At 42.6% G+C, this 25,519-nt stretch overlaps 1 protein-coding gene across 1 annotated transcript in view; it reads left to right on the top strand.

The window, feature by feature from the left end:
- The window catches only part of hdlbpa (high density lipoprotein binding protein a), a 79,597-nt gene that overhangs the window by 33,522 nt on the left and 20,556 nt on the right, over nucleotides 1–25,519 (top strand). Inside the window, exons 11-19 of the mRNA XM_060835009.1 lie at nucleotides 95–173; nucleotides 1,723–1,862; nucleotides 4,348–4,452; nucleotides 4,554–4,667; nucleotides 5,556–5,642; nucleotides 11,925–12,056; nucleotides 14,653–14,871; nucleotides 21,546–21,767; nucleotides 23,739–23,957. Of these exons, the coding sequence (XP_060690992.1) occupies nucleotides 95–173; nucleotides 1,723–1,862; nucleotides 4,348–4,452; nucleotides 4,554–4,667; nucleotides 5,556–5,642; nucleotides 11,925–12,056; nucleotides 14,653–14,871; nucleotides 21,546–21,767; nucleotides 23,739–23,957 (1,317 nt within the window). The remainder of the gene's footprint in view (nucleotides 1–94; nucleotides 174–1,722; nucleotides 1,863–4,347; nucleotides 4,453–4,553; nucleotides 4,668–5,555; nucleotides 5,643–11,924; nucleotides 12,057–14,652; nucleotides 14,872–21,545; nucleotides 21,768–23,738; nucleotides 23,958–25,519) is intronic.

Raw genomic sequence — 25,519 nt, 5'->3', positions numbered from 1 at the left:
TTAGCACAGGATAGACTCTTGGTATGGTGCAGAATAGATGGTTTGCAAGTTGTGTTGAGGTGTAATTGTTTTCTGTTTAATATTTCAATTACAGGTGAATCGTATGGATTACACCGAATTAACAGTTGATCCCAAGTTTCACCGTCACCTTATTGGGAAGAATGGAACAAATAGTAAGTGTTGATATGTATGTATACCAAGATATGATTTGGACCTTGCACAACCCTTTTTGGATAGTTCAAAGAAGTAGATGGTCGCGACTGTAAGAGGCAGGTTGGCTGACCTGTTGTAATGAAGCGGAGATAAATATGTGGCTACCATAGTCGCTATTCATTTCTCAGTGACATCTGCTTGGGATGCACCAAAGTTCTACAGTACTCTTATGTTAATCTTCCTGTACTGAGGGCTGAAATTTTTGGATCATGACTGATATAGCAATGGATTCCTTAGTGATGACAGCTTTCTGGGCCCTTTTTTTAAAAAAAAAAGCTGTTAGGTTACACCTACTGTTATAAACACTAACTAGGAGAAAGTGAGGACTGCAGAAGCTGGAGATCAGTCAAGAATGTTGTTGCTGGAAAAGCACAGCCGGTCAAGGAGCAGGAAAATTGACGTTTTGGGCATAAGCCCTTCATCAGGATTGTAACCTAACTGGCTGATCCCTGAGGCCTGATTTTGTTGTCTTGCAAAATTCCAGTGTAAAAGTGGATGGTGTGTATTTACTGTTTTAAACAGCCACATCGCCACCACTATTGTCTGATTCCCAACCCCCTTGCCTCAGCTGCCACTGGTCTTCTCTCTCTTCTTCTCTTTGCTCCCAACACCAACCACCATTGTTCTCTTGGACCAGGTGATTTGTAATCACCAATCTAAGGGCACTCTTGCATTTGGATAATTGATTATTCAGTTAATTGATTTCCTCTGGGGCTTCGTTTCTGTGAAGTCTGCTCCCCGTTCAGGAGACGACGCAAAGGCACGCTGTACCTGAGACTCCAACCACTATCTGGCCCCCACGTTTTCCCCATCCATCCCAGGGTAGCGGATTGTACATCAGCAATAAGACTGCTGCTCCTTCGTGGGTTAAGTCACCAACTATCACAGGCATGTACCTCTGTCCTGTACAGGACAATATTGGAGAGATTATCTGAGAAAGGGGTTCACCCCTGTGTAGAACTCCATGGGATGTGTGTGTTGAGAGAGACAGGACTGTCCACGAGTATTCTTGGCAGCATTTCAGTGAGCTGAGATCATTCTTAATCTTTTGCACCCTTAACAAAAGATACAATCAGGGTTGAAACAGCTCTTTGACATAATGTTTCTCTCGGGACCATTGTCTTTCGGATAATCTGATATTCAGATAATTGAAGTTCCTCTGTACTATCTGCTTTGTTAATTTGCAATAGAATGGGGATAAAATGCAGACTTGACGTGGCACACTGGATAAACACTAACTTGACACGTGGCAGTGGTTTTAAGAACTTGCATTGTGATCCAGAAGAATCTGATTGCAAATCCCAGTCGTACACCTCGTTCAACTAAAAGCTGGGCCCAATTAAAGGGGAATATTGCTTCAAAGTTATGGACTCTAACAAGAAATCGATTTTATATTCATTACAGCACTGAGATTTATCATAACCTGAGTTTCTGGGATGAAAATGTTAATATTATCTGAGCAAATGTTGGAACAGATGTTTATTTTGAAAAAAATTCTTCTCTTCCAAGTAAATCGTATCAAGGATCAGTACAAAGTCTTAGTTCGCATCCCTCCTGATAACGAAAAGAGTAATCTAATTCGGATTGAAGGGGACCCTCAGGGAGTTCAAGATGCCAAGAAGGAATTGTTGGAACTTGCATCCAGAATGGTGAGTAGAGGACACTTCAAAAGACATGGGTGTTTTCAAATGGAGAAATTTTCTAATCAACCTGTTGAGAGATGTACTGCCCATCATGGGAACAGATAGGGCCTCTAAGGTAGGAGCTGCACTGCAGGAACCCTTTGCTGTTAAAAGGAAGTATACTGTTTCAGTCCCTTGATGGCTGCAAGTTATAATCTCACTGTGTCTGACAGCAATACTGAGCGGCTTTGTATTCCACGCGGAGATAGTTATGTACACTGTGCTTACAGTTATGGAATGTCTCCTTCTTTGGCTTGGTGTCATTTAGGCTTTGATCATATTCCTGTGAAAAGTAGTTTTGCCTGTGTGAAAGGTGTTGCATAAACTGATTATTTATTAAACTATTAAATCCTCCCCTTTGCAAGCATTAAAGAGTTAGTTAGTAATTGGGGCTGAAACTCTGGGTGGTTTCTTGGTCACTAGTGCAAAGTTGCTGAAGCCAATGCATATCTCCATTTCTGACTTGACTAAAATCTGCTGACTCCATGTAGACTGTGTGCATTTAAATTCTAAGTTTTTAGTTTGGTATAATTTAACACCACGTTGTACTTTACCACATTCTTCCATTGGGTCAGTCTTTCCAATTGATTCAGTATTGCTTGTTTGAGCTGAGTTGAGCATGTTTGTGACATGAGAACTTACTGTTTGTTTGAAAGTAGCTTGCTGACCTTTTTTATGATCAGTACAGAGTTCCTTTTGGGGAAGAGAACTCTCTCTTTTTTTGGATGCCTGGCTCAGAATGTTGCCATTCTGTAATCACAGACATGCTGCAACATTCTGGAAAGATGAACCAAATATCCAACATGTTTTATATCCTACTATAACTGGATAAGTCAGACCACATGCATTTTAAAAGGCATGGAATGATTATGGGTAATCAATATAGTTGGTGTGTGGGGCAATCCTGTCTCCCAAATTCGATTGAATCCTTTCAAGAAGTAACAAAGAGGATTGATGAAGGCAGAGTGGTGGACGTGATCTATATGGACTTCAGTAAAATGGTTTGACAAGGTTCCCCATGGGAGATGGTTAGCAAGGCTAGATCCCATGGAATACAGGGAGAACTAGTCACTGGATACGGAACTGGCTTGAAGGTAGAAGACTGGGTAATAGTTTGGGGGGTGGGGGAGGAGGGAGGGTTTGCTTTTCAAACTGGAGGCTTGTGACCAGCAATGTGCCACAATGTTTGCTGCTGTGTCCACTGCTTTTTGTCATTTTAATACAAACTGTTTGGGATGCGAGCATAAGAGGTATAGTTACTAAGTATGCAGATTACACCAAAATTGAAGGTGTTGTGAATAGCAAAGAAGGTTACCTCCAAATCCAATGGGAGTTTGATCAGATGGGCCAATGGGCTGAAGAGTGGCAGATGGAGTTTAATTTAGATAAATGCGAAGTGCTGCATTTTGGGAAAGCAAGTCAGAGCAGGACTTCTACACTTAATGGTAAGGTCCTGGAGTGTTGCTGAACAAAGAGACCTTGGAGTGCAGGTTCATAGCTCCTTGAAAGTGGAGTCACAGGTAAATAGGATAGTGAAGAAGGCATTTGGTATGCTTTCCTTTTATTGGTCAGAGTATTGAGTATAGGAGTTGGGAGATCATATTCAGCTGTATAGGACATAGGTTAGGCTACTTTTGCAATAGTGTGCAATTCTGGCCCCTGTTACATTAAGGATGTTGTGAAACTTGAAAGGGTTGAGAAAAGAGTTGCAAGGATGTTGCTAGAGTTGGAGGATTTGAGTTATAGGAGAGGCCGAATTGGCTGGAGCTATTTTTCCTGCAGATTGGTGACCTTTTTTAGAGGTTTTTAAAATAGAGGGGCATGGATGAGGTAGACACCAGTCTTTTTCCTGGGGTGGAAGAGTCCAGAGCTAGAGGGCATAGATTTAGGCTGAGTGGGAGAAGATATGAAAGGAATCTAAAGGGCAACTTTTTCTCTGGCAGCTTATTCAATTCAGAGGGTGGTATGTGTAATTTGTGGAGGCTGGTAGAATTACAACATTTAACAGCCACCTGTATGGGAACATGCATAAGAAGGATATGGGCAAAATGCTGGAAAATGCAACTGAATTATTTTTAGGTATGTTTGGCAAGGACAAGTTGGACTAAGCTTCTGTTTCTGTGGTGTACATTTCTGACTGTTAGGTTGAAAAGTTGATTCTGCTTTGGGCAGTTCATGTATTTCAATACAAGGCTGTTGCTGCTATACTACCTTCTGTTCTAGAATTCTCATGTCTAGAGATGCTTTTCTTCCACCCAGTGGGACGCCAAGTGTATCATCCATGTTATGACTTCAGCAAGCTCAACACAATCTGTATTAAAGCTAAGACCTTCCTAGTGCTACAATATCACATGATTTAAGTAAACTCTCGTTATTAAGAGAACAGCTGAGTGCATTGAATGATTTCATTTGATTGTCCTTCCTGATTTTAAAAAGCATCTCTGATTCACAGGAAAATGAACGCTCCAAGGACTTGATAATTGAGCATCGTTTTCATCGTACAATCATTGGCCAGAAGGGAGAGAAGGTTAAGGAAATCCGTGACAAATTCCCTGAGGTAACCAGGGCAAGGAGTTGAGTTTTATCACCTTCATTTTGCTCTTCTAATCTTGTTTGGATTCCTATTGTATTAACCATCTCTCTCTCCACAATTTTTAGGTGGTTATTAATTTCCCAGATCCAAGTCAAAAGAGTGACATAGTGCAGCTCCGTGGCCCCAAAAATGAGGTAGAAAAATGTGCAAAGTTCCTGCAGAAAATTGTGGCTGAATTGGTAAGTGATTTTTGTCATTCAGGAAAGTATCTGGAAAGTCAGTTCAGCAGAGCAAGAGTAGAACGAATAGTCTTTGTCATACAGAAGCAAACATGAAGAAAGATCTGCGTAGTTTTTAGCTGTTAAGCCTGGCTGGTATATAACACCACTTGTACCATGACCTAATAGCAACAGAATATGTTTTTGCAATTGAGTGTCACCTGTCATGACCAGCATTTACTGACCCCTCCCTAATTGTCCTTGAGAATCTGCAATGGTGAGTCACTGTGTTGAATTGATGTATTCTGTCTGATGTTGGTACAGCCACCATGCTGTTAATGAGGAAATTCCAGGATTTCAACCCATGATTGTGAAGGCAAAGTGTTTAAAGTCTTTGTGACATCTTGCCAGCGCATTCAATGTGTGAATGCTGGATCCACAGGTCTTGTAGGTCTCCTGAGCAAGTACAGAGACAAAATGTTGCAGATGTTGGAATCCAAAATAGACAGGCAGGAGGCTGACAGAACACAGCAAGCCAGGTGGTATCAGAAGGTGGAGGTCCGTGTTTCAGGTGTAACCCTTCTTGAGGACTCTGAAAAAGTTTTAGACCTGAAATGTCGTCGTCTCCACTACCTGATGCTGCTTGGTTTGTTGTGTTCTTTCAGCCTCCTGCCCATCTGTCCTGACCTGATTTTGATTAACAGTTGCAATATAAGAGAAACTTGCTGCATGGTAGAAGATGGTGTTCTGAGATACTATCTGGCCTCTCAAACATTCATTAATTTTAGAAGGAGGGCAAATGCACAAGTTGGAATGTATATATTATTGATGTCAATATATTAGATGCTATGTATGTGCGGTCATTTCATTGATGTTGCCACTAATTACCATGATCTTCTTCAAATTTAGGTGGAGAATAGCTATTCAGTCTCTGTGCCCATCTTTAAACAGTTTCACAAAAATATCATTGGAAAAGGAGGAGCAAATATCAAGAAGGTACGTGTGCATAGTGTGTGGTGACCCTTTAAAAGAAGAAAGTGGGTCAAGTCAGAACAAAGTAATTGGTGACAATCTGTGATTCTTAGGACATCTGATATTTGATTTCTAAGTAAGTGTTCACTGGGCTGGGTGTGGCAATGCACATAAGTAAATTTAATGGTTTGTTTTCTTCTGGAATTATATAGATTCTATGGTTTCACTTTAGACCAAATGAGAAAATTTAATTGTAACTAATTGAATGGGTAGGCTAGAGGTCAAAACCTTCATGAAGTCATACAATGGATGAATGGGTTCTGTTTGATGTGACTTTTGCATCATTCTGCATCAAGCTGATATGAACTTGAGGGAATTAGACTTCCTTGGGAATTTTTTTTTAGAAAAACTTGCCCATGTGCAAATACAATATTAAATTGATGTCCCTGACATTTTAAGGTTGATGTTCCTATCCGTTCTTGGGGACCATTTAAGCCATAATACTGAGAAACAGCAAGCAACTTTTTTTTTCCTTTACCTGATCCGTCTGTCTTAAATTTGTACTGGTAGCTTTTGACAACTGCGAGAACACAACACCAAACTCTGTTGTCTCTCTTTTGTTGAAACTGTCAAGTTTTTTTTTCTGTTACCGGTCAGGTTCTAGTTGAATTTTACTGCTGCTAGATCGAGGTTTATGCCAATTAATTTATATAGGCACAGTGAAAAAAAAAACAATGTCTATGTTGGTCAGTTCTTTCAGTGCAACAAAACCAAGTATTTGTCTAGATTGAGAAAAGACCTTGGCTATTCATCATATCCATGCTCCTCATGACCATATTGACTTCAATAAAGTCACTCAGCCTCTGAAGTTTCAAGGAAAACCACCTTGAATAAGCCACTGCCAATTCAGTCTCTCCCTTTAGCTCAAGCCTTCCACCCCTGGCAACATCCTTGGAAATCTCTTTCTGAACCCTTTCAAGTTTCACAACATCTTTCCTAAAACAGAGACCAGAACTGTCCAAAAGTGGCCTAACCAATGTCCTGTACAGCCGCAATTTGATGTCCCAACTCCTAAACTCAAGACTCTGACCAATGAAGGATGCTGTTTGAGTATTCTATATTTCTTTACCTTTTTCTAATGCCTTCCTGCAGAGAAGCCATTATCCAATCAAGTCATCCTTTTTATTTACTTGTGCATAGTATACTGTCTGTGGCCAGTCAGCTGAGTCAGTTGCCTAAACTGAGATTCTCATCTCTTGATTATATTAGTCAGCCAGGGCTTTCCCGATTTGGGGTGGTTAACCTGGGCCAATCAATGCCCTGATGGTCAGCTTCTTTCCAGTCATTATGCTATTGGCATCTATCCAAATCCTTGAATCAGGACCAGAGTTAGGCCATTCAGTTCCTTTACGTCTGTTCTGTCATTCAAATAAGAAGGTGGCTGATCTGATAGCAATCTCCAATTACATTCCTACCTACCCCAAAACATTCTAACACCTTTTTACAAGTTTAACATTATTCAAGGACTTTACTTTCACCACCTTTTCAGGATAAAATTCCAAAAGTACATAATTCTCAGCGGGGGAAAAAATTGCCTAATAAGTTTTAAATGGAAGACTCTTTTTTTTTAAAAAAGAATTTGTATTCCCAGCTCAAGATTCTGTCAGTGGACCAAATATCCTCCTTTATTCACCCTAGTTTTCCAGAACCATTCATTCCTGATCTAACCATAATCAGCTATTTTGCATATGTCAATGAGGTGAGATTAACACATTATCTATCTGAGGAAGAGATTGCCCTTCAATAACAGTGACCATGACACAATTAAGCATTCAGTTTCACAAGTGAGAACCTTGAATCAGTAAAATTCAGTAAGGAGATACAAAGGATTGAGGGCCAAGTTAGGTAGAGTGGACTGGGAAATAAGTTTTTAGCAGAAAATATGGTTGAGTAGCAAGGCAGACATTTTAAGTAGGCCATAACTCATATCCCTGTGAGAAAGAAGGATTCTTGAAGGGTATAACCATGGATTAACCATGGAAGTTGATCACCAGATTGAAACACAATGGTAAAGATTGGTGATTAAACCAGAAGATAGGTTTTAAATCTTTGTCTAATAAATTATGACCAATTAACAGGGAGAGAAAGTAAATGAAGGGGAATATCAAAATAGATAGTAAGAGCTTTTTTATATTGAAACTGAGGCCAAGGTTAACAAACAGTGGGCGGCACGGTGGCACAGTGGTTAGCACTGCTGCCTCACAGCACCTGTAGACCCGGGTTCAATTCCCGACTCAGGCGACTGACTGTGTGGAGTTTGCACGTTCTCCCCGTGTCTGCGTGGGTTTCCTCCGGGTGCTCCGGTTTCCTCCCACAGTCACAAAGATGTGCAGGTCAGGTGAATTGGCCAAGCTAAATTGTCCGTAGTGTTAGGTAAGGGGTAAATGTAGGGGTATGGGTGGGTTGCGCTTCGGCGGGTCGGTGTGGACTTGGGCCGAAGGGCCTGTTTCCACACTGTAAGTCTAACCTAAGTCTAAGTCTAACCTAAAAGGCCCCTTAGAGGACGAGGCTCAAGAAATAACGTGGAACCAGGAAATGTTAGAGGAGTGGATAAATAATTTATGGTAGAGGCCACCTAACATTTGTTTCCAAAGTACTAAATAATTGAGGGTCAAAAGGAGGAGTAACAATAAACACCGCTATCAACAGTGGAAAAAGAAAACTTGGGGCTGAAGACCAGCAAGTGCCCTGGACCTGGTGGGTTCATCTTAGCTTATTAAAGAAAATAGCTACAGAGATAGCAGATACACTACTAGAAATATTCCAAGAATTATTTATGTTGCAGTTTTATAATCTTCTAAGACTTCCCAATGTAATACCCTCATTATGACCAGTTAGCTTAATGTCTGTTACTTGGGGAAAATGTGCAAGTATGTAATAGCAGAATATTCAAAAACTTGAGTCAGCTGTCCTTCATGAAGGAAAAATAATGCCTTGTGAATTTGAGGTGACAAGCATGATAAAAGGTGAACTGGTAGTGTAGTATATCTGGATTGTCAAATGTTATTTGACGAAGTGTCACATGTAAGGCTAAGAGCCCATGGTGGTGATGGTGTATAGGAACAGCACCACCTAGGTTATCAGAACAAGATCTCCAGGTCCTGTAAAAATCGCATTATCTAAGCAATCTGTTATCTGAACAAAATACTTCCTGCCCGTCTTGTTTAGATAATCAAAGTTGATCTGTATCGAGGATTCGCTGACTGATGTAAGATGTTTGGAATAAATTAAGGCATTTTTAAGTGACCACTTGTAACTCTGGGAATATCACAGGTATCAGTGCTGTACCATGATTATTTACAACATGTACGAACAGCTTGGGTAATGAAGCAAATTCAAGAAAACCAAGTTTGTGGATGGACTCGGTGGGTGAGAAGGCAATTGATGAACATGACCATTTGTAGAAGGATTTTTGTCAAGTTGTGAGTAGGCACAATCTTGGCAAATGGAATACAGAGGAGCCTTTCATTATCTGAATGAGATGGGCAGGCAGTATTTCGTTAGGATAATTTTAGTTCGGATAACTGATTCAATACCTTGCCTCTGGGACTCTGGAGTTTTGAGGTTTCCTTTTACCCCCCTCTGCCTGCCTTGTTCCCCCTCTCTCTGTCTCTGGGTTTGTTTCTGAACTGACGTATACTTGTATGTAAGGGACCTGCAACACTGCTGAAACCTTTCCCAGCCACTGCTTCACATCACTGGGGTTAACAGAGTGAGCACTTGCTTTGTCCCCTCCCTGTTCTGAAGACGAGGCAGCAGCAGCACCCACCCCCCCATCGTGCTGTGTGCTTTCATCTCTCCACATTTCCAGCCAGCGGATGGAGTGAAGCAACCAGATGCCTCTTACCTCGTCTCCTCAATGGGACTCCAGAACAAAATGAAGTAACGGAATGGAGACGGCAGCTGGACTGGACACTAACAACATGCAGCCGCACAAAACTTTGAACTTTTTGTCCTGTATGTGGCAGAGTTGGCACTTGTCAATGTTGGAGTGATTATCTATCTGGGGAAGTGGGGTTTAAGCATACACCCCTGTGTAGAACTCCAAGGTAAGTGTGGAAAGAGACAGAGGGCAGGAGGTCCGTCTTTTGGAGACGGTGCATGGGCTCCCATCAATGTCCAGGCCTGTTCTCAGCAGCATTTGAGTAAGCTGAATTCACTTTCTTTGTAAACAAAAGACACAATCAGTGTTTTATATCTGTACTTTGAGGCCATATAATCCAAAATTTGGATAATCGAGATTCTTCTGTGTAGTGGAAAATGTAAGGTTGTGTGCTTTGACGGAAAGAATATAGCCACTGAAAGTTATTTGAATAGTAAATACTGTAGAAATCTGCAGGAAAGAGCCAACTGGGGATCAGTGTGCCAAAATCGCAAAAAGCTTGTATCTAGGTTTAGTAGGTACTAGGAAATGTAAATGGAATATTGACCTGTTTTGTTTCCAAGGGATTGGAGTGTAAACATAGGTAAGTCTTAAATCTCGACAAGATGTTTGTTAAGCCATCCTTGACTGTGAACAGTTTTGCCTTCCTTTATCTGAGGAATGATTTTATACTGGCATCGGAGGCAGTTCAGAGGAGAGTCACTGGACTGCTGCTGAGTATGAGGTGAAGTTGAATAGGTTAGGCTTCTACTTTGGAGTTTGGAAAAAATGAGCGGTGACGTTATTGAAACATAAGATTCTTTAGGGGGCTATGAGGGAATTTGTTTTCTGTTGTGGGAGAGTCCAAGACCAGTGAGTATGATGAGTAAGTGACCGCACATTAAGACTTACAGAGGATTTTTATTTTTTTTTGAGGGAAATGAACCGATAGACTTCTGCAGTCAAGAATTATGTCAAGGCTGGGACATTGCATTTATTCAAGGCTAAGACAGACCGATTTTTAATTGGGAAGGAAATTGAGGATAATAGGTGAAAAGGAAGGAAAATAGAACTGATTATCAGATCAGCCATGATCTTTTGCATAGTGGAACAGATGTGATGGGCTGAATGGCCTGTTTCAGCTTTTAAATGTTGTGGTCTTGGGGGCCCTTCTATTATTTTGATTCAGTCAGTCTCTGACTCTTATATGTTGCAATGGGCACTAGCTTATCCCTCCCCCATAGGAAAACCTGCCCATTGAAAGTATTAGTGAAATAAACCTTGTCAGAACTGCCTCCAGTGTATTTACATATTCCTTAAGGTGGCTAATATTGTGTACAGTGTCAAGATGCAATCTCAAAAGTACCCTGCATAATTAAAACATAACCTCTGACTCTTTTGTATTCCATTCCCCTCCTGATAAATGAATTCTAGTAGCTTTCCTAATTACTTTACCCACATACGGTTTTAGCAATTTGTGCGCAAGAACATAGTGATCCCTCTGCATTCCAGTAATCTCTCAGGATTTAGATAGCACACCTAATTTTATTCTTTCTGCCAAAATTGACAATTTTGCATTTCTCCACATTATATATTCCATTTGCCAGATCTTTGCGCACTCACTTAACCTCTCAATATCTTTCTGAAAAGGACATGAGGCGACTATTTACTTTTCTATCTTTTTGTGTTGACGACAAATTTGGCAACTGGGCCTACTTTTCTTCATCCAGGTCTGTAATCTTCCAACTGCCTGAATTCATAATGCATTAAGAAGTCCGTCTATGACGGGTTCATTTGAGTAATCTAGTAAAGAGGGATCAAATTGGCTTGCTTAATAGGAAATGATGTATTATATCTATCCACTGATCCATAAAAATAAACAGTTTTGCATTCATCTAATTCTGCATTATTGAAAAATGCTGACTGCTTTTTGGAAATTTTTTGTACTATTTTTGAGGAAGTGTGATTCCTCTTGGGGTTAAAGGTTTGTGACTCAATTTGTCTGCTCTCCTAGCTTGCTTTGAGCTTTGACCAATTTTTTAATATAACTATTTGTTTGCAATTTATCTCCTGAGTTCTGAGCGCAAATGAAGATCAGTTTCAATTAAAACACCTAATTATAAATAATTTTAGCTGCCTTTTTAAAAGAATTTAATCGGATTCTGAATGCGTCACAGACTAAGCATTTACTGTCTCAATAGTCATAATTCAATCCTTTTTTTTCCCCCCCAAGAGTATCCTTGCCAACCCTGTTTCTAGGGAGAAATGTTTATGTTCCCATGACAATAGCTGTCATTCTGGCTTCCACTGATCAGTTGGCCAGGCTAGAAAAAGTTCTGCTGATGTCTGAGAAATTTGCTGATTGTGTTTTCAATTCTTTCCAGATCCGTGAGGAAACTAACACAAAGATTGATTTGCCAGCAGAAAACAGCAATTCTGAAATGATCGTTATCACAGGGAAAAAATCCAACTGTGAAGTGGCTCGCAGCAGGATCCTGGCCATCCAGAAGGAATTGGTATGAGCTGCTTTCTACTAGTAATGTAATAGTTCAGCTTTTCTCATTAAAGAGAGGAATTCAAAATAGTTCTGTTACAGAAATTCTAAACAATTTTCATTCTACTTTCTTCCCTTCATTAGTCTGTACAACCAAGCGTTTTAAAATAGTAATCTTGCAGAGAAAATAAGACCCTTCCAAGACCATATGCAACCCTGCAAGCAAACTAGAAATGAAATTTGTAGTGTTGGGGGATATTAAAACTTTGAGAACAGAAGACCACTCCATTTGTTGCAATGTTTTAAGAACAGGATTTAATCAGTTCTCTTGTACTAAAGTTAGTTGATTGAAGCAGAAGGTTAATGTTTCCACACTTGCCATCCATGCAGTATTTCAGAGGAAAATCTCTGCAAGTTAATCCAGAGATTTAGAGGACAGGAGTTGAATTATGACTAAACTTTGGGACACAGAAGTTGCTCCTTTTTTGTCTTATGATCAGGACTGACAAAGCCCTAGTAACTGCAAGATTAAAACCTGCTTTTATTGGAAAATGCTGCACTGAGTTGCTCATCTGTGGCACAGAGGAATCTCATGATTTTTGTTTTCCTCCCACCCCTAAACTTTGATTTGATACATAAGTCATGCAAAGGTTGCATTGGATTTGATAAATCAATGTATGAAACGGGAGCTAAATTGACTTGAGTTCTTGAAGTATCAGAGAGGTACTTCTGGTAGCTTTGATATATGGGCATTTTCATTTGCTAGCAACTTTAGTTTGCTCGCTAAGTTGAAGCCCCAGTAGCAGCATAGATGCAAAGTCGGTTGAGTGATAGGAAACTGAAATGATGAATGTTTCTTTGTCCGTCTGAAGGAATTTATACACTGCAATTAATACCAGGGCCACAGTTGTACATTTAAAGGCTGAGACTTGAAGTGTGCAGACACCAATTTCATCATAGTGGGCGGCATGGTGGCACAGTGGTTAGCACTGCTGCCTCACAGCGCCTGAGACCCGGGTTCAATTTCCGACTCAGGCGACAGCCTGTGTGGAGTTTGCATTTTCTCCCCGTGTCTGCGTGGGTTTCCTCCGGGTGCTCCGGTTTCCTCCCACAGTCCAAAGATGTGCTGGTCAGGTGAATTGGCCAAGCTAAATTGCCTGTAGTGTTAGGTAAAGGGTAAATGTATGGGTGGGTTGCGCTTCGGCGGGTCAGTGTGGACTTGTTGGGCCGAAGGGCCTGTTTCCACAATGTAAGTAATCTAATCTAATAATGTGCAAATGGCACAACTTGGAAGCATTGTGAACTGCAAGGAAGGTAGTGATGAGTTTCTTGAATTGATAATTCAAAATCTTGGTGTTCAGAAAGAATAAATGGAAAATAGTTGTTTCCACTCACGTAAGGGGAAAAAAAACCTCTTTACAGCGAGTAGTTATGAACTGAAATGAAGTGCCCGATTAATAATCGTTCAAAATCCCACCTTTTATTTACAAGATTGATAATACAAGGCAAGTATGAGGAAAGATTATGAATTTGGCCTGTTTTCTCTAAAATTTAGAAGGTGATCTGTCTCTAGTCTTGGTGTTAATAAGAAAAGACAGTAGATTAATATCTGTTCCCACTGGTTGGGGATTCTAGAATTGAGGGGCATAGCTTGAGAATTAGGGCCAGACCATTTGAGCAGGGATGTCAGGAAGCACTTCTGCACACAGTGGCAGATATTTGGAACACCAAATGGTAATGGATGCAGCATCAGTTGTTAACTTTAAAATTTGAGATGTTCCTAAATGAAATGGGTTGGCACCCGAAGACAAAAACTGATGGGCTCCAGGCAAAGGGCAAGGAATTGGGGCAAATTAAATGACTCTTGTAGAAAGCTTTCAGACATTCAACTGAGAGTCCCATGCTATAACTACTAATTCTAAGAGTAGACCTCCTTTTGTACCTGTTCTGCCATTCAACAAGATCCTGGTTGGTCGCCTACCTCGATTCCAAGCGCACAAATGTGTACATGCTTCTATGCCATCTCTCTTGAATTTTTTATTTCCCAAAGATCTTTTGATATGCCTTGAACTTGCTGTGCCTAAGTGCCAATCATTCTTGTGTTAGAGCATTCCATAGATTCACAAATGCTTTGAGAAGTTCTACTTCAGTCATAGAAATGTGTGCGCATTTCAGGAGCAGGACTAAGCCACTTGACCCTTCAAGCCTGCTCCATAACAGCCAGTGGTTGATGTGATTATTCTACAATACTGTCCATCTCCATCTTTCACCTCCTTTCTGGCTTTTGAAAAAAAAGTAATAATCCCTACTTCAACAATATTCCAAGACTCCTTTCAAAGACCAGTCCTAATCTGGGATTGAGGCCATGGTATAAATTCCCAGCCAGGGAAAACCTGTTAAATTCGGGAACAAAGGGTTCTCAAAAACATTCCATGCATGACTGAGACAGGAAATCAGTTTACACCTGTGGAATCTAGTTTAATTAAAACCTGCGTTGATGACAACTAAGCTCTTTTAGATACGTGGAATCCACACTTCGATGTTGATCCCTTAATCTTTTCACAAGCAAAATAATCTTTCCAAAGAAAAATTTAATGGCTTTTTTTTAAACATTCCAGGCGAACATCACAGAGGTTGAAGTGTGCATTCCTGCTAAGCTCCACAATTCTCTGATTGGTGCAAAGGGCCGTTTCGTCCGCTCCATCATGGAAGAGTGTGGTGGAGTGCACATCCACTTTCCTACTGAAGGATCAGGCAGCGACACAGTCACCATAAGGGGATCTACTGAAGAGGTTGACAAGGCCAAGAAGCAGCTCCTTCATTTGGCTGAGGAAAAGGTACCATGTTGCTGGAAACATAGGAAATGCTTAGCAGGTCATGCAGTTACATGTCAGAACACTTACCAAACTTTATGTATTTCTGTTTTTGTTTTCAGATTTTCATCTTGCTTTTGTGCCTAAATTTATACAGTTGAGATTTTGGAGTACTCTTGTACTCTGTTCAATATCTTCCTTTTTAGAATGTGCTTGAGTTGTCCATCTTTGGTGTATTTAGGGAGAAAATTTATTTTGAATAAATGCTGGTGAAATACTCTAGAAATATTATTATGCTCCTTCCTGCAGCAGTGAGCTGTCAGGCATTACTCAGCAGATACTGCACTGTTCTCTGAATCAGGGAGTTGTAGGTTCAAAATATGTGTCAGATTTTTGACTTGTGATCCAGATTGACACCAGAGTACAGTATGAAGGTCTTGCACTGCAACAGGAATTGTTGTCTCTCAGATGAAATGTTAAACAAGGGGTTCTGTTCTCCCCTCTGCATATGAAGAATTTCATGATGTTATTACTGCAAGGCTGATGAGCTTTGCGAGGGATCAGAAGAGCTTTAATAGGATCTTGCTGGGATTGGCAGGTTTGAGTTGTAAGGAGAGGCTGGATAGTTTGGGACTTCCATTTATGGAATGAACCTGCCAGAGGAAATGATGGATATGGGTACAGCTAGTTTACAAGACACTTGGATAAGTACATGATTAATGTTTGGCTGGGTATGGGCAGGGCACAGGTAGGTGGGACTAGTTTTAGTCTAGAATTATGGTTGGCGGGGACTGAAGAGTTTTTTTGTGCTGTATGATTCAATTTCTCAGTGTCATTGTTAATATTTAACTCTTGATGTACTCGACACCTAAACGCATGATCTAGTCAATCTCTCATTGTTTTGAAGTGTTGCTGTGCAGGAGTGTCAGACCTTGTTTGTTCTATTTACTGTCTTCAAAATTAATTCATTGGGTGCAAAGCATTTAGGAGTGTTTGAGGATGTAATTGATAGGCTGGAGCCAATCACCCTCACCTTGACCTCCTTCCACCTATCACATCTCCATCGCCCCTCCCCCAAGTCCCCCCCTCCTACCTTTTTATCTTAGCCTGCTTGGCACATTCTCCTCATTCCAGATGAAGGGCTCTGGCCCAAAACGTCGAATTTCCTGTTCCTTGGATGCTGCCTAACCTGCTGTGCTTTAACCAGCAACACATTTTCAGCTCTGATCTCCAGCATCTGCAGACCTCACTTTTTACTCGAAGATTTTAACCTACTGCGAATCCTCTTGCAAGGATGCCTTCCTTGAAGAAGCTCTCTTCCTCCCTCTACAAGGATTTCAGTGAATCTCTCTCTCACTGCACCCCCCAGGTCATCTCCTCTGCACAGAAGCTCTTCAGCCACATTCTCAAACAGACTCGTTACCACAGCCACATCTCCTTCCTCAGCACCTGCCTACGGAACCGACTGATCCCACACGGACTCCGAACTACATTCCAACCAACACAATTTGGACCCAACCAGGACAACCTGTACCTACAACAAATCCGAAGCCTCCAGCAACAGACCTCCCTCCGGATCCTCCGCTCCACCCTTGCAGCCATGCGTCGCTACCTACATTCCCTGCAATCAGCCCTACCCCAGCTCAGGACAACACTCTGTCAGACCTGCAAAGGACCTCTACTGTTCTTCATCCACAGAAGAATCCATACACAAAACAAACAGTTCTTCCTTGCCATATCAGAAATCAAAGACAGTAAGTACTGAAAACTTTCATATACTTACCCCCACACTCGTAGTTCCTCAACTGTTCCAGAATCTTCTATCGGCCTGTCGGACGCCATTACACATGTGGCCGTTACAATGCCCGCGGCACCAACGGCCGCCGTCGACTGTGACGTCACTTCCGCCCCCACCAACCTCGGAGCCTCCGCGATCGCCGCCCAAACAACCGCCCCGGCGATCGCCGCACAGACAACCGCTTCCACAATCGCTGACGGACTCGCGACCCCCGCGGCTACTGGGAATGACGACGGTTCTTTCGTCGCCACAACCATTTCTGCCCCTTCGGTTGCCGTCGCCGCAGCTACTTCTGCCCCCACTGACATCACTAACCTGCACGACCACAACGCCTCAGGTGTCTCCGCCCCCATGCCATCTTTCGTCACTACACGTAACCCCGCCCTCACGCAAACCTTCATCACCACGCATAACCCCGCCCCCACGCCGACTGTCGCCACCACACGTAACCCCACCCCCACGCTTCCGTCACGACGCTTGACCCCGCCCCCACACTGAGCAGCGTCACCACGTCTAACCCCGCCCCTACGTCGATCTCTGTCCCTACCCCTAACCCCGTCCCCACCCCCAGCTCCAGTCCCACACCAGGTCCTAGCTCCCAACCTTGCCGGATCTTCTTCATCCCTCCAGACCTCTCCCTCTCTGAGGATGAAAGATCAGTCCTCAGCAGAGGCCTCACCTTCATTCCCCTACGCCCTCGGATCAATGAGTTCAACACGCGGCGAGATATTGAACAATTCTTCCGCCGCCTTCGCCTCCATGCCTACTTTTACAACCAAGACTCCCGCCCACCCTCTGACGACCCCTTCTCCCGCCTCCAACATACCCCATCCACCTGGACACCCGTGCTGGCCTCTTACCCGCCCTCGATCTATTTATAGCCAACTGCTGCCGCAACATCAACCAACTCAACCTGTCCACCCCTCTCACCCACTCCAACCTCTCACCCTCAGAACGTGCAGCCCTCCACTCCCTCCGCTCCAACCCCAACCTCACCCATCAAACCGGCAGACAAGGGAGGCGCGGTAGTAGTTTGTCGCACCGACCTTTATACCGCTGAGGCCAAACGCCAGCTCGCGGACGCCTCCTCCTATTGCCCCCTTGACCACGACCCCACCTCCCACCACCAAACTATAATCTCCGAGCCCATCCACAACCTCATCACCTCAGGGGATCTCCCATCCACCGCCTCCAACCTCATAGTCCCACAACCCCATGCTGCCCGTTTCTACCTCCTGCCCAAAATCCACAAACCTGAATGCCCCGGCCGACCCATTGTCTCAGCCTGCTCCTGCCCCACCAAACTCCTCTCCGCGTACCTCGACACGGTTCTGTCCCCTTTTTTAGTCCAAGAACTCCCCACCTACGTTTGGGACACCACCCACGCCCTCCACCTCCTCCAGGATTTTCGCTTCCCCGGTCCCCAACGCCTTGTCTTCACGATGGACATCCAGTCCCTGTACACCTCCATCCCCATCACGAAGGACTCGAAGCCCTCCGCTTCTTCCTTTCCCGCCGCACCAACCAGTACCCTTCCACTGACACCCTCCTTCGACTGACTGAACTGGTCCTCGCCCTGAATAACTTCTCTTTCCAATCCTCCCACTTCCTCCAAACTAAAGGAGTTGTCATGGGCACCCGCATGGGCCCCGGCTATGCCTGTATCTTCGTAGGATATGTGGAACAGTCCATCTTCCGCAACTACACTGGCACCACCCCCCACCTTTTCCTCCGCTACATCGATGACTGTATCGGCGCTGCCTCGTGCTCCCACGAGGAGGTTGAACAGTTCATCAACTTTACGAACACCTTCCATCCCAACCTCAAATTCACCTGGACTGTCTCAGACTCCTCCCTCCCCTTCCTAGACCTTTCCATTTCTATCTCGGGCGACCGACTCAACACAGACATCTACTATAAACCGACTGACTCCCACAGCTACCTGGACTACACCTCCTACCACCCTGCCCCCTGTAAAAACTCCATCCCATATTACCAATTCCTTCGTCTCCGCCGCATCTGCTCCCAGGAGGACCAGTTCCAATACCGTACAGCCCAGATGGCCTCCTTCTTCAAGGACCGCAGATTCCCCCCAGACGTGATCGACGATGCCCTCCACCGCATCTCCTCCGCCCTTGAGCCCCGCTCCTCCAACCGCCACCAAGACAGAACCCCACTGGTTCTCACCTACCACCCCACCAACCTCCGTATACAACGTATCATCTGCCATCATTTCCGCCACCTCCAAACGGACCCCACCACCAGGGATATATTTCCCTCCCCTCCCCTATCAGCGTTCTGCAAAGACCACTCCCTTCGTGACTCCCCCGTCAGGTCCCCCCCCCCCCCCCCCCCCCCACTCCCGGCACCTTCCCCTGCAACCGCAGGAAATGTAAAACTTGCGCCCACACCTCCTCCCTTACTTCTCTTCAAGGCCCCAAGGGATCCTTCCATATCCGCCACAAGTTCACCTGCACCTCCACACACATCATCTATTGCATCCGCTGCACCCCATGTGGCCTCCTCTACATTGGGGAGACGGGCCGAACGCTTCAGAGAACACCTCTGGGACGCCCGGACCAACCAACCCAATCACCCCGTGGCTCAACACTTTAACTCTCCCTCCCACTCCACCGAGGACATGCAGGTCCTTGGACTCCTCCATCGGCAGAACATAACAACACGATGGCTGGAGGAGGAGCGCCTCATCTTCTGCCTGGGAACCCTCCAACCACAAGGAATGAACTCAGTTTTCTCCAGTTTCCTCATTTTCCCCTCCCCCCACCTTGTCTCAGTCGGTTCCCTCAACTCAGCACCGCCCTCCTAACCTGCAGTCTTCTTCCTGACCTCTCCGCCCCCACCCCACTCCGGCCTATCACCCTCACCTTGACCTCCTTCCACCTATCACATCTCCATCGCCCCTCCCCCAAGTCCCTCCTCCCTACCTTTTATCTTGGCCTGCCTGGCACATTCTCCTCATTCCTGATGAAGGGCTCTGGCCCAAAACGTCGAATTTCCTGTTCCTTGGATGCTGCCTAACCTGCTGTGCTTTAACCAGCAACACATTTTCAGCGCTGGCATTATATAAACCCAGGTCAATTTGTTTTTTTGTTAATAAAGTAATGACTTGACTTGTCACTTGCCAATTTGCTTATAAAGGGCATAGGCGAACAAATAAATAGTCCACATAGGACGTCTGAAGCAGAGCAATGCTGACCTGTTTGGAAAAGCAAGCTAGATTATATGCGTTGGTTGGATAGCTACGATTCCTGACTGTTACTGTTCACAGCAGTATCATGTCCACTTCAGTAGTACCAGTTGAATGAACAATGCTCCATGCTGTAATTTGCATGTGATCAGTGAATATAATAACTTGCTTATCCTTCATCTTTATGGAGTGACCAAACTCATGAGATTTCTTTGGATTATCTGATAAAATAAAAGCACTAGCCCTCCAGTATGATCTTAATATACAAATGAGCCAGGAGCAGTGCAGACCAGTCAAGCCTGTTCTGCCACTCAGTGATACGTTGCTGATCTGTTACTCTGCATTCACATCTCCCTCTCGCCTTTCACTCCTTGCTTATCAAAAATCTGTCTACCTCTGCCTTTATAAATATTCAAAGGGTCTGCATTCACTTTTTTTTTGAGTTGTTCCAAAGAGGCATGACTCTTAGAAAAGTGTCTCTTTATCTCTATCTTAAATAAGCAACCTCTTGCATTTCAACAATGATCCCTGGTTCTAGTTTCTCCCATTTAGAATATATCCTTTACGTTCTCTCAGATCAAGGTCCCTCAGGATCTTGTATTTCAATCAAGTCACCTCTTGCTCATCTAGACTTTTGGATACAAGCCTAGTTGACACAATCTTTCCTCAAAATGCAATGCACCTATTACAGACATTAGTCTAAAAAAGCACCTTTTGTGAGCTACTTCTAATACGTTTGTATTCTTAAATAAAATAGCCCAATACTTTCTGCTATACTCCACATCTAGTCTCACCATTTTCCCCAAAGCATAGTGTTCCTACTTTTGAACTCAACTTTTTCACAATAATAACCTTCTATTAAGTGACATGCTGTTAACTTTTCCCTATCACTGAAAATGCAAGTTAATGTTTTGCATTTGGAATACTGACATCACCTGCATCGAAGATTAACATGCATTCAACCCCAGATGAACTAGCATATGCAGTTCTGGTGCAAATGCTTTGGAAGTACATAATTGTATTGGAGAGGGTGGAGATGAGATTCACCGGGATGTATCCTGAGATCAAAGTCTATTGTGAGGAAAGACTGGATAGGCTGGGTTCAATTTTTCATGGACCAGAGGCGGCTGAGGGGTAATCTGATTTTTGAGGTATACAAAATTTCAGGTGCAGGCAGGGTGCCTCGGGCAGAGGGCTGAAGTTTTAGGTCAGGAGTAAGTAATTGGAGAAAATTTTTCACGCAGAGGGTGGTAAATATGTGGAAAGTGAGAGGGTGTTGGAGGTTTGTATGCAACATTTCAAGAAGCATCTGGATGAGCTCTTAAAATACCAGGGCATAGTAAACTATGGACCAAGTACAAGTAAATGGGATTAATGTAGTTTGGTGTTTTGTTGGTCAACATAAACATGGTAGGCGAAGAACCTGTTTTTATGCTGTATGACTTTCTGTATGAGAGGTGTATGGGAAATAGGATGATGTCCCATTTTATTAAGACTGTGAAGGATGCAATTTTCCAGAATTAAAGTCAACTGCTATGTGGTGAAACTACCCAGTGAATCATCTTATCTATCTTTGGATATGTATTGCTCTTCTTTCCTAGGTTTGGCAGATTTTAGATTTGCTCTTTTCTCATTTTTTGTTTTGAGCAGATAGCAATCTGTTTGCTAAATACTGTGCACATCTTTTCCCAGCAAATCAAGAACTATACCAGTGAACTGCGCGCCAAACCAGAATATCATAAGTTCCTCATTGGACGTGGTGGTGCCAACATCCGCAAGGTGCGGGACAATACAGGAGCCCGGATAATTTTCCCTACAGCAGATGACAAGGATCAAGAGCTGATCACCATTGTTGGTACAGAGGAAGCTGTCAAAGAAGCTCAGAAAGAACTGGAGGTCCTTATTAACAACCTGGTAAGATTGCTGTGATTTAGACTAGATTCTCTGGGAGAATCCTGCAATTTTTTTTCCATTTTGTGTTCTCCTAGGCACTAACTTGTGCTGGTATAGGGTTAAAACTTTTGGGAGACCCCATTTTCCCCTATCCATTGCACATCTCTTAATACTTCAGCCAAGTTCCTATTCTCTGGTCATATGTTAACCACCGGTGCTAGCTTGATCAGCTTGGGGAAGCACCTGAAATAGGGAGTTTTTATTCACTCGGTTGTAAAGTTTTGGAATTTTCTATTATAAAGATGCCTCACAATGGAGCATGTTCAAAGGTAAGATTGGTGGTTAAAATGTAAGGGGATTGAGAGATTGGGTGGGATAATAAAGTTGAGTTGGAAGATTAACCAAGATCTTATTGATTTGTGGAGCAGGCATGTGAGGTGGACTGACTGGCTGGAGACCGACTTTTGTTCCTGTACATTAATCTTGGGGAGTGACTAACGCCTAAACTACCCTGAAATTTCCATATTCTTTCCACAAAAAGTTAGATGGTGATTTGTACTAAAATTCAGAGATAGTGGCCAGTTATGTTCTGACTGAGACCTGCATTGGCTGCATGGCTCAATGCAAAAAGTGATCAATTTGGTTGCTGAAATATTACAAAAGCCTGTCCTTATTTGTCAGCTGCCAGTACAGGATGTATCAGGAAATATGAGTAGTGGGTTATGTGTAAGGGCAGACCTGAAACAAGAAGATTCCTCTTGAAAATAAAACTGTGGGACAGGTAAACACTGAAGAGATAATGGGTGTCAAGTGTTGCAGTAACAAAACCATAACGCAGACCATCCACTCAGCCCAAAAATGACTGGTAGAGAGGATGAAAGGAGGACCTGTGACTCTGTTTGTGAAAATGCAAATATAAGCAGGCTTACAGATATTGGCTGTTTTTTGATTAAAACATTTAGAATTAGAAATCTATCAATGAATGATTCTTATTACTCTTTAACAGGCACCTTATTGTCTTGAGTGACATACAGATTGCAATCAAGTGTGGATTGTGAGAGCAGATTACTTCTCACTTACCAATATTTCTATTGAGTACACATCAAAGATGTGGATGAGCATATTAAGTAAAGTATTTCCAAGTTTGTTGATGAGACAAAGCTGGTTTCAGTGACAAGTAAGACTTTGTTTTGTGACAATTCAGACAACTTGAGTTGATCATTATAAGGTAAATGCAGTATAGCGTAGATAAATGTGAAGATTTCCACTAAGGCAAAATAATGGCGGAGTATTATTGAAATGGTGATAATTATGGAAATATTCATCTACAAATGCACCTGTCTACCTTTTTTGTTCACCACTCATTGTAAAAAGCATGCAGGTACAGCAAGCTGTTAAAGCAAATGTAAGTTGACTTTCATTTGCAGTGAAGTTTGAGTACTGGAGCAAGAAAGTCTTACTGCACTTGCACAACTGAGATCACACCCAGAGTGTTGTGTGCAGTTTTGGTTCCCTTGTGTAAAGAAAAGGTATATTTTCTGTAGAAGGAATGTAATGAAGGTTAACCTGATTTGATGGGATAGCATATTTGTGCTGAGTGGAGATTAAGTTGACTGTCTGTACTCCAGTGGAGTTTAGAAGAACAAGAGGGGATCTTGTTGAATTGTCTCAAATTCTGACATGGCTGGTCAGACATTTCACAGGATGTTGCACCAAAGTCACAGTCAGGATATGCAGTAGGCTGTTTCGGTCTGAGATGAGAATAAATTCCATCACAATGTGGTGAACCAGCAGAGTATTAAACACTCTGGAGACAATGTCACTGAATAGGTTTGCAAAAGAAATAGATCGCTGGAAGCCAGCGGTATCCAGAGGAATGGAAAGACATCGGGTATGTGGCAATCATGATGAAAGGCGGAGTGGGCTCGATGAGCTGTTTAGTGTAAATGAACTTTTTGTTTCCCTTTATTACTTCATTTATTTGCGTTGCAGGACAATGTCGTAGAAGATGCAATAACTGTCGATCCCAAACACCACCGATACTTTGTGATTCGCCGTGGACAGGTTTTGCGGGAAATCGCTGATGAATATGGCGGTGTGATGGTCAGTTTTCCCCGTACTGGAACACAGAGTGACAAGGTGACACTGAAAGGTGCCAAGGATTGTGTGGAGGCTGCCAAGAAACGCATGCAGGAAATCATTGAAGATCTGGTATGAATAGTTCAATCATGTAGTTCATTAATATCTCTGATCTCTCACATTTGATTGTTGTCACTTATATCACTTAAGACATTAAATGCCAAATTTTGGTATTGAATCAAATTCCATGTTATTGAAAGGCAGAATGCTCACTATGAAATTCTTGTACCAAGTGCAATTGCAAAATAATGAAGTATCTAAGCCTGAATCTAGCAGTTCACTGTTGTTTTATGTGACTGACGTTGTCTGCCCTCCACAAGATCTCAAATTTAAATAGTTTAATTACACATCATTATACCAGTTTCCCCTTTTGAGGGACTGCATTTTTCTTTTGCCCTCTCTTGACCATGTTAATCCAAGTTAAGATTAATTTCAATAGATGCTGGTAGTTCTTAAGTCTTTAAATGAAGGTCCTTACTCTTCAGCTCAGCCCAACACTGCCAGCTCTCTCCTTGGGTACATTTTTGTTTTTTGCAGATGTGGGACAGTTTTTTATACTAGATTAGTCTAATTTGATTCAATACCATATTACAGTTCTGCTGGGATGGCATGTTTGAAATCAAGCCTTGCTATTTACAGACCCATCACAAAAGTTAAGATTTTAAAATAAGTACATCAGATTCCCCAATTTGTCTGATTTTCTAGAATTGGAAAGCATTGACTTTGTCTCTGTACTTAACAAAAAGTACTACTTATTACAAGTGACTAGATTCCAGCTACAAGTAAACAGTTATAAACTACCAGCATGTAACATGATCAATTGAGACCTAATCCCTTTGTAATCTCACCTTCTGTACAGACAGACAGCCAGCCAGGTAAAAATAGGCTAAGAGTGGAAGAAAACTGGGAAGGCAGTTCAGTGATTTTCTGTTATTGGATTGCTGAGATCTTTATGCTGTTCGGTCCTCCTTCTCTGGATGCTTCACTGTTTTGCAAGAGACCCGAAGTAGCTGATTTACGTTGGAGAGCTGATTTTATCAATTAAGAAGCTCAGCTTAAACTCAGCTAACTACTGAAGGAAAGATTTAATTGGCTTTCTTCAGGCTTAAAGTGGGTTTTGATGCAGAGAACGGTGAAACTGCTCCAGAACTGGTGGAGATCCAATCACTTCTGTCTATCTTATACCAGCCCCATGCTGCTCAGTTATTTGAGAGCTAGTCACATACCAGTCAAAAAACTTTTGTCATTGTATGCCTGCTCATGTATAAGATTTGAAATTCAATACCTTGCTGGAGCTGGTTGAACATATCAATGTTATGATACTACACATTTTAAGCATCTAACTGCAAGCTATAGATAGAAATTTTAAAGTTTATTGCATCCAGTATGATGTGTTGTGATTTTGTCCCATCCATAGTGCCTGATACAATCCAGCATTGGATATGAATCACGTAGTGGCATTGCTTTAATTTAAGAAGTGAAGATTAACCCACTGAATTTCCTTTGCTGTTATACGGATTCATTAATTGACTTGAATTGTAGATCTCCCAACTTTCTCAGCAGTGCACGTACCATAAGCAATCTTTCTCGAAAGTGCTAATAAGGTTGAGGCTGCAGCCTTTAGCAATCTTTAG

The sequence above is a fragment of the Hemiscyllium ocellatum genome, chromosome 13 (genome assembly GCF_020745735.1).
Source record: "Hemiscyllium ocellatum isolate sHemOce1 chromosome 13, sHemOce1.pat.X.cur, whole genome shotgun sequence".
Taxonomy (NCBI): Eukaryota; Metazoa; Chordata; class Chondrichthyes; order Orectolobiformes; family Hemiscylliidae; genus Hemiscyllium; species Hemiscyllium ocellatum.
The sequence above is the reverse complement of the archived record's forward strand: the minus strand, read 5'-3'. Positions and strand labels throughout refer to the sequence as shown.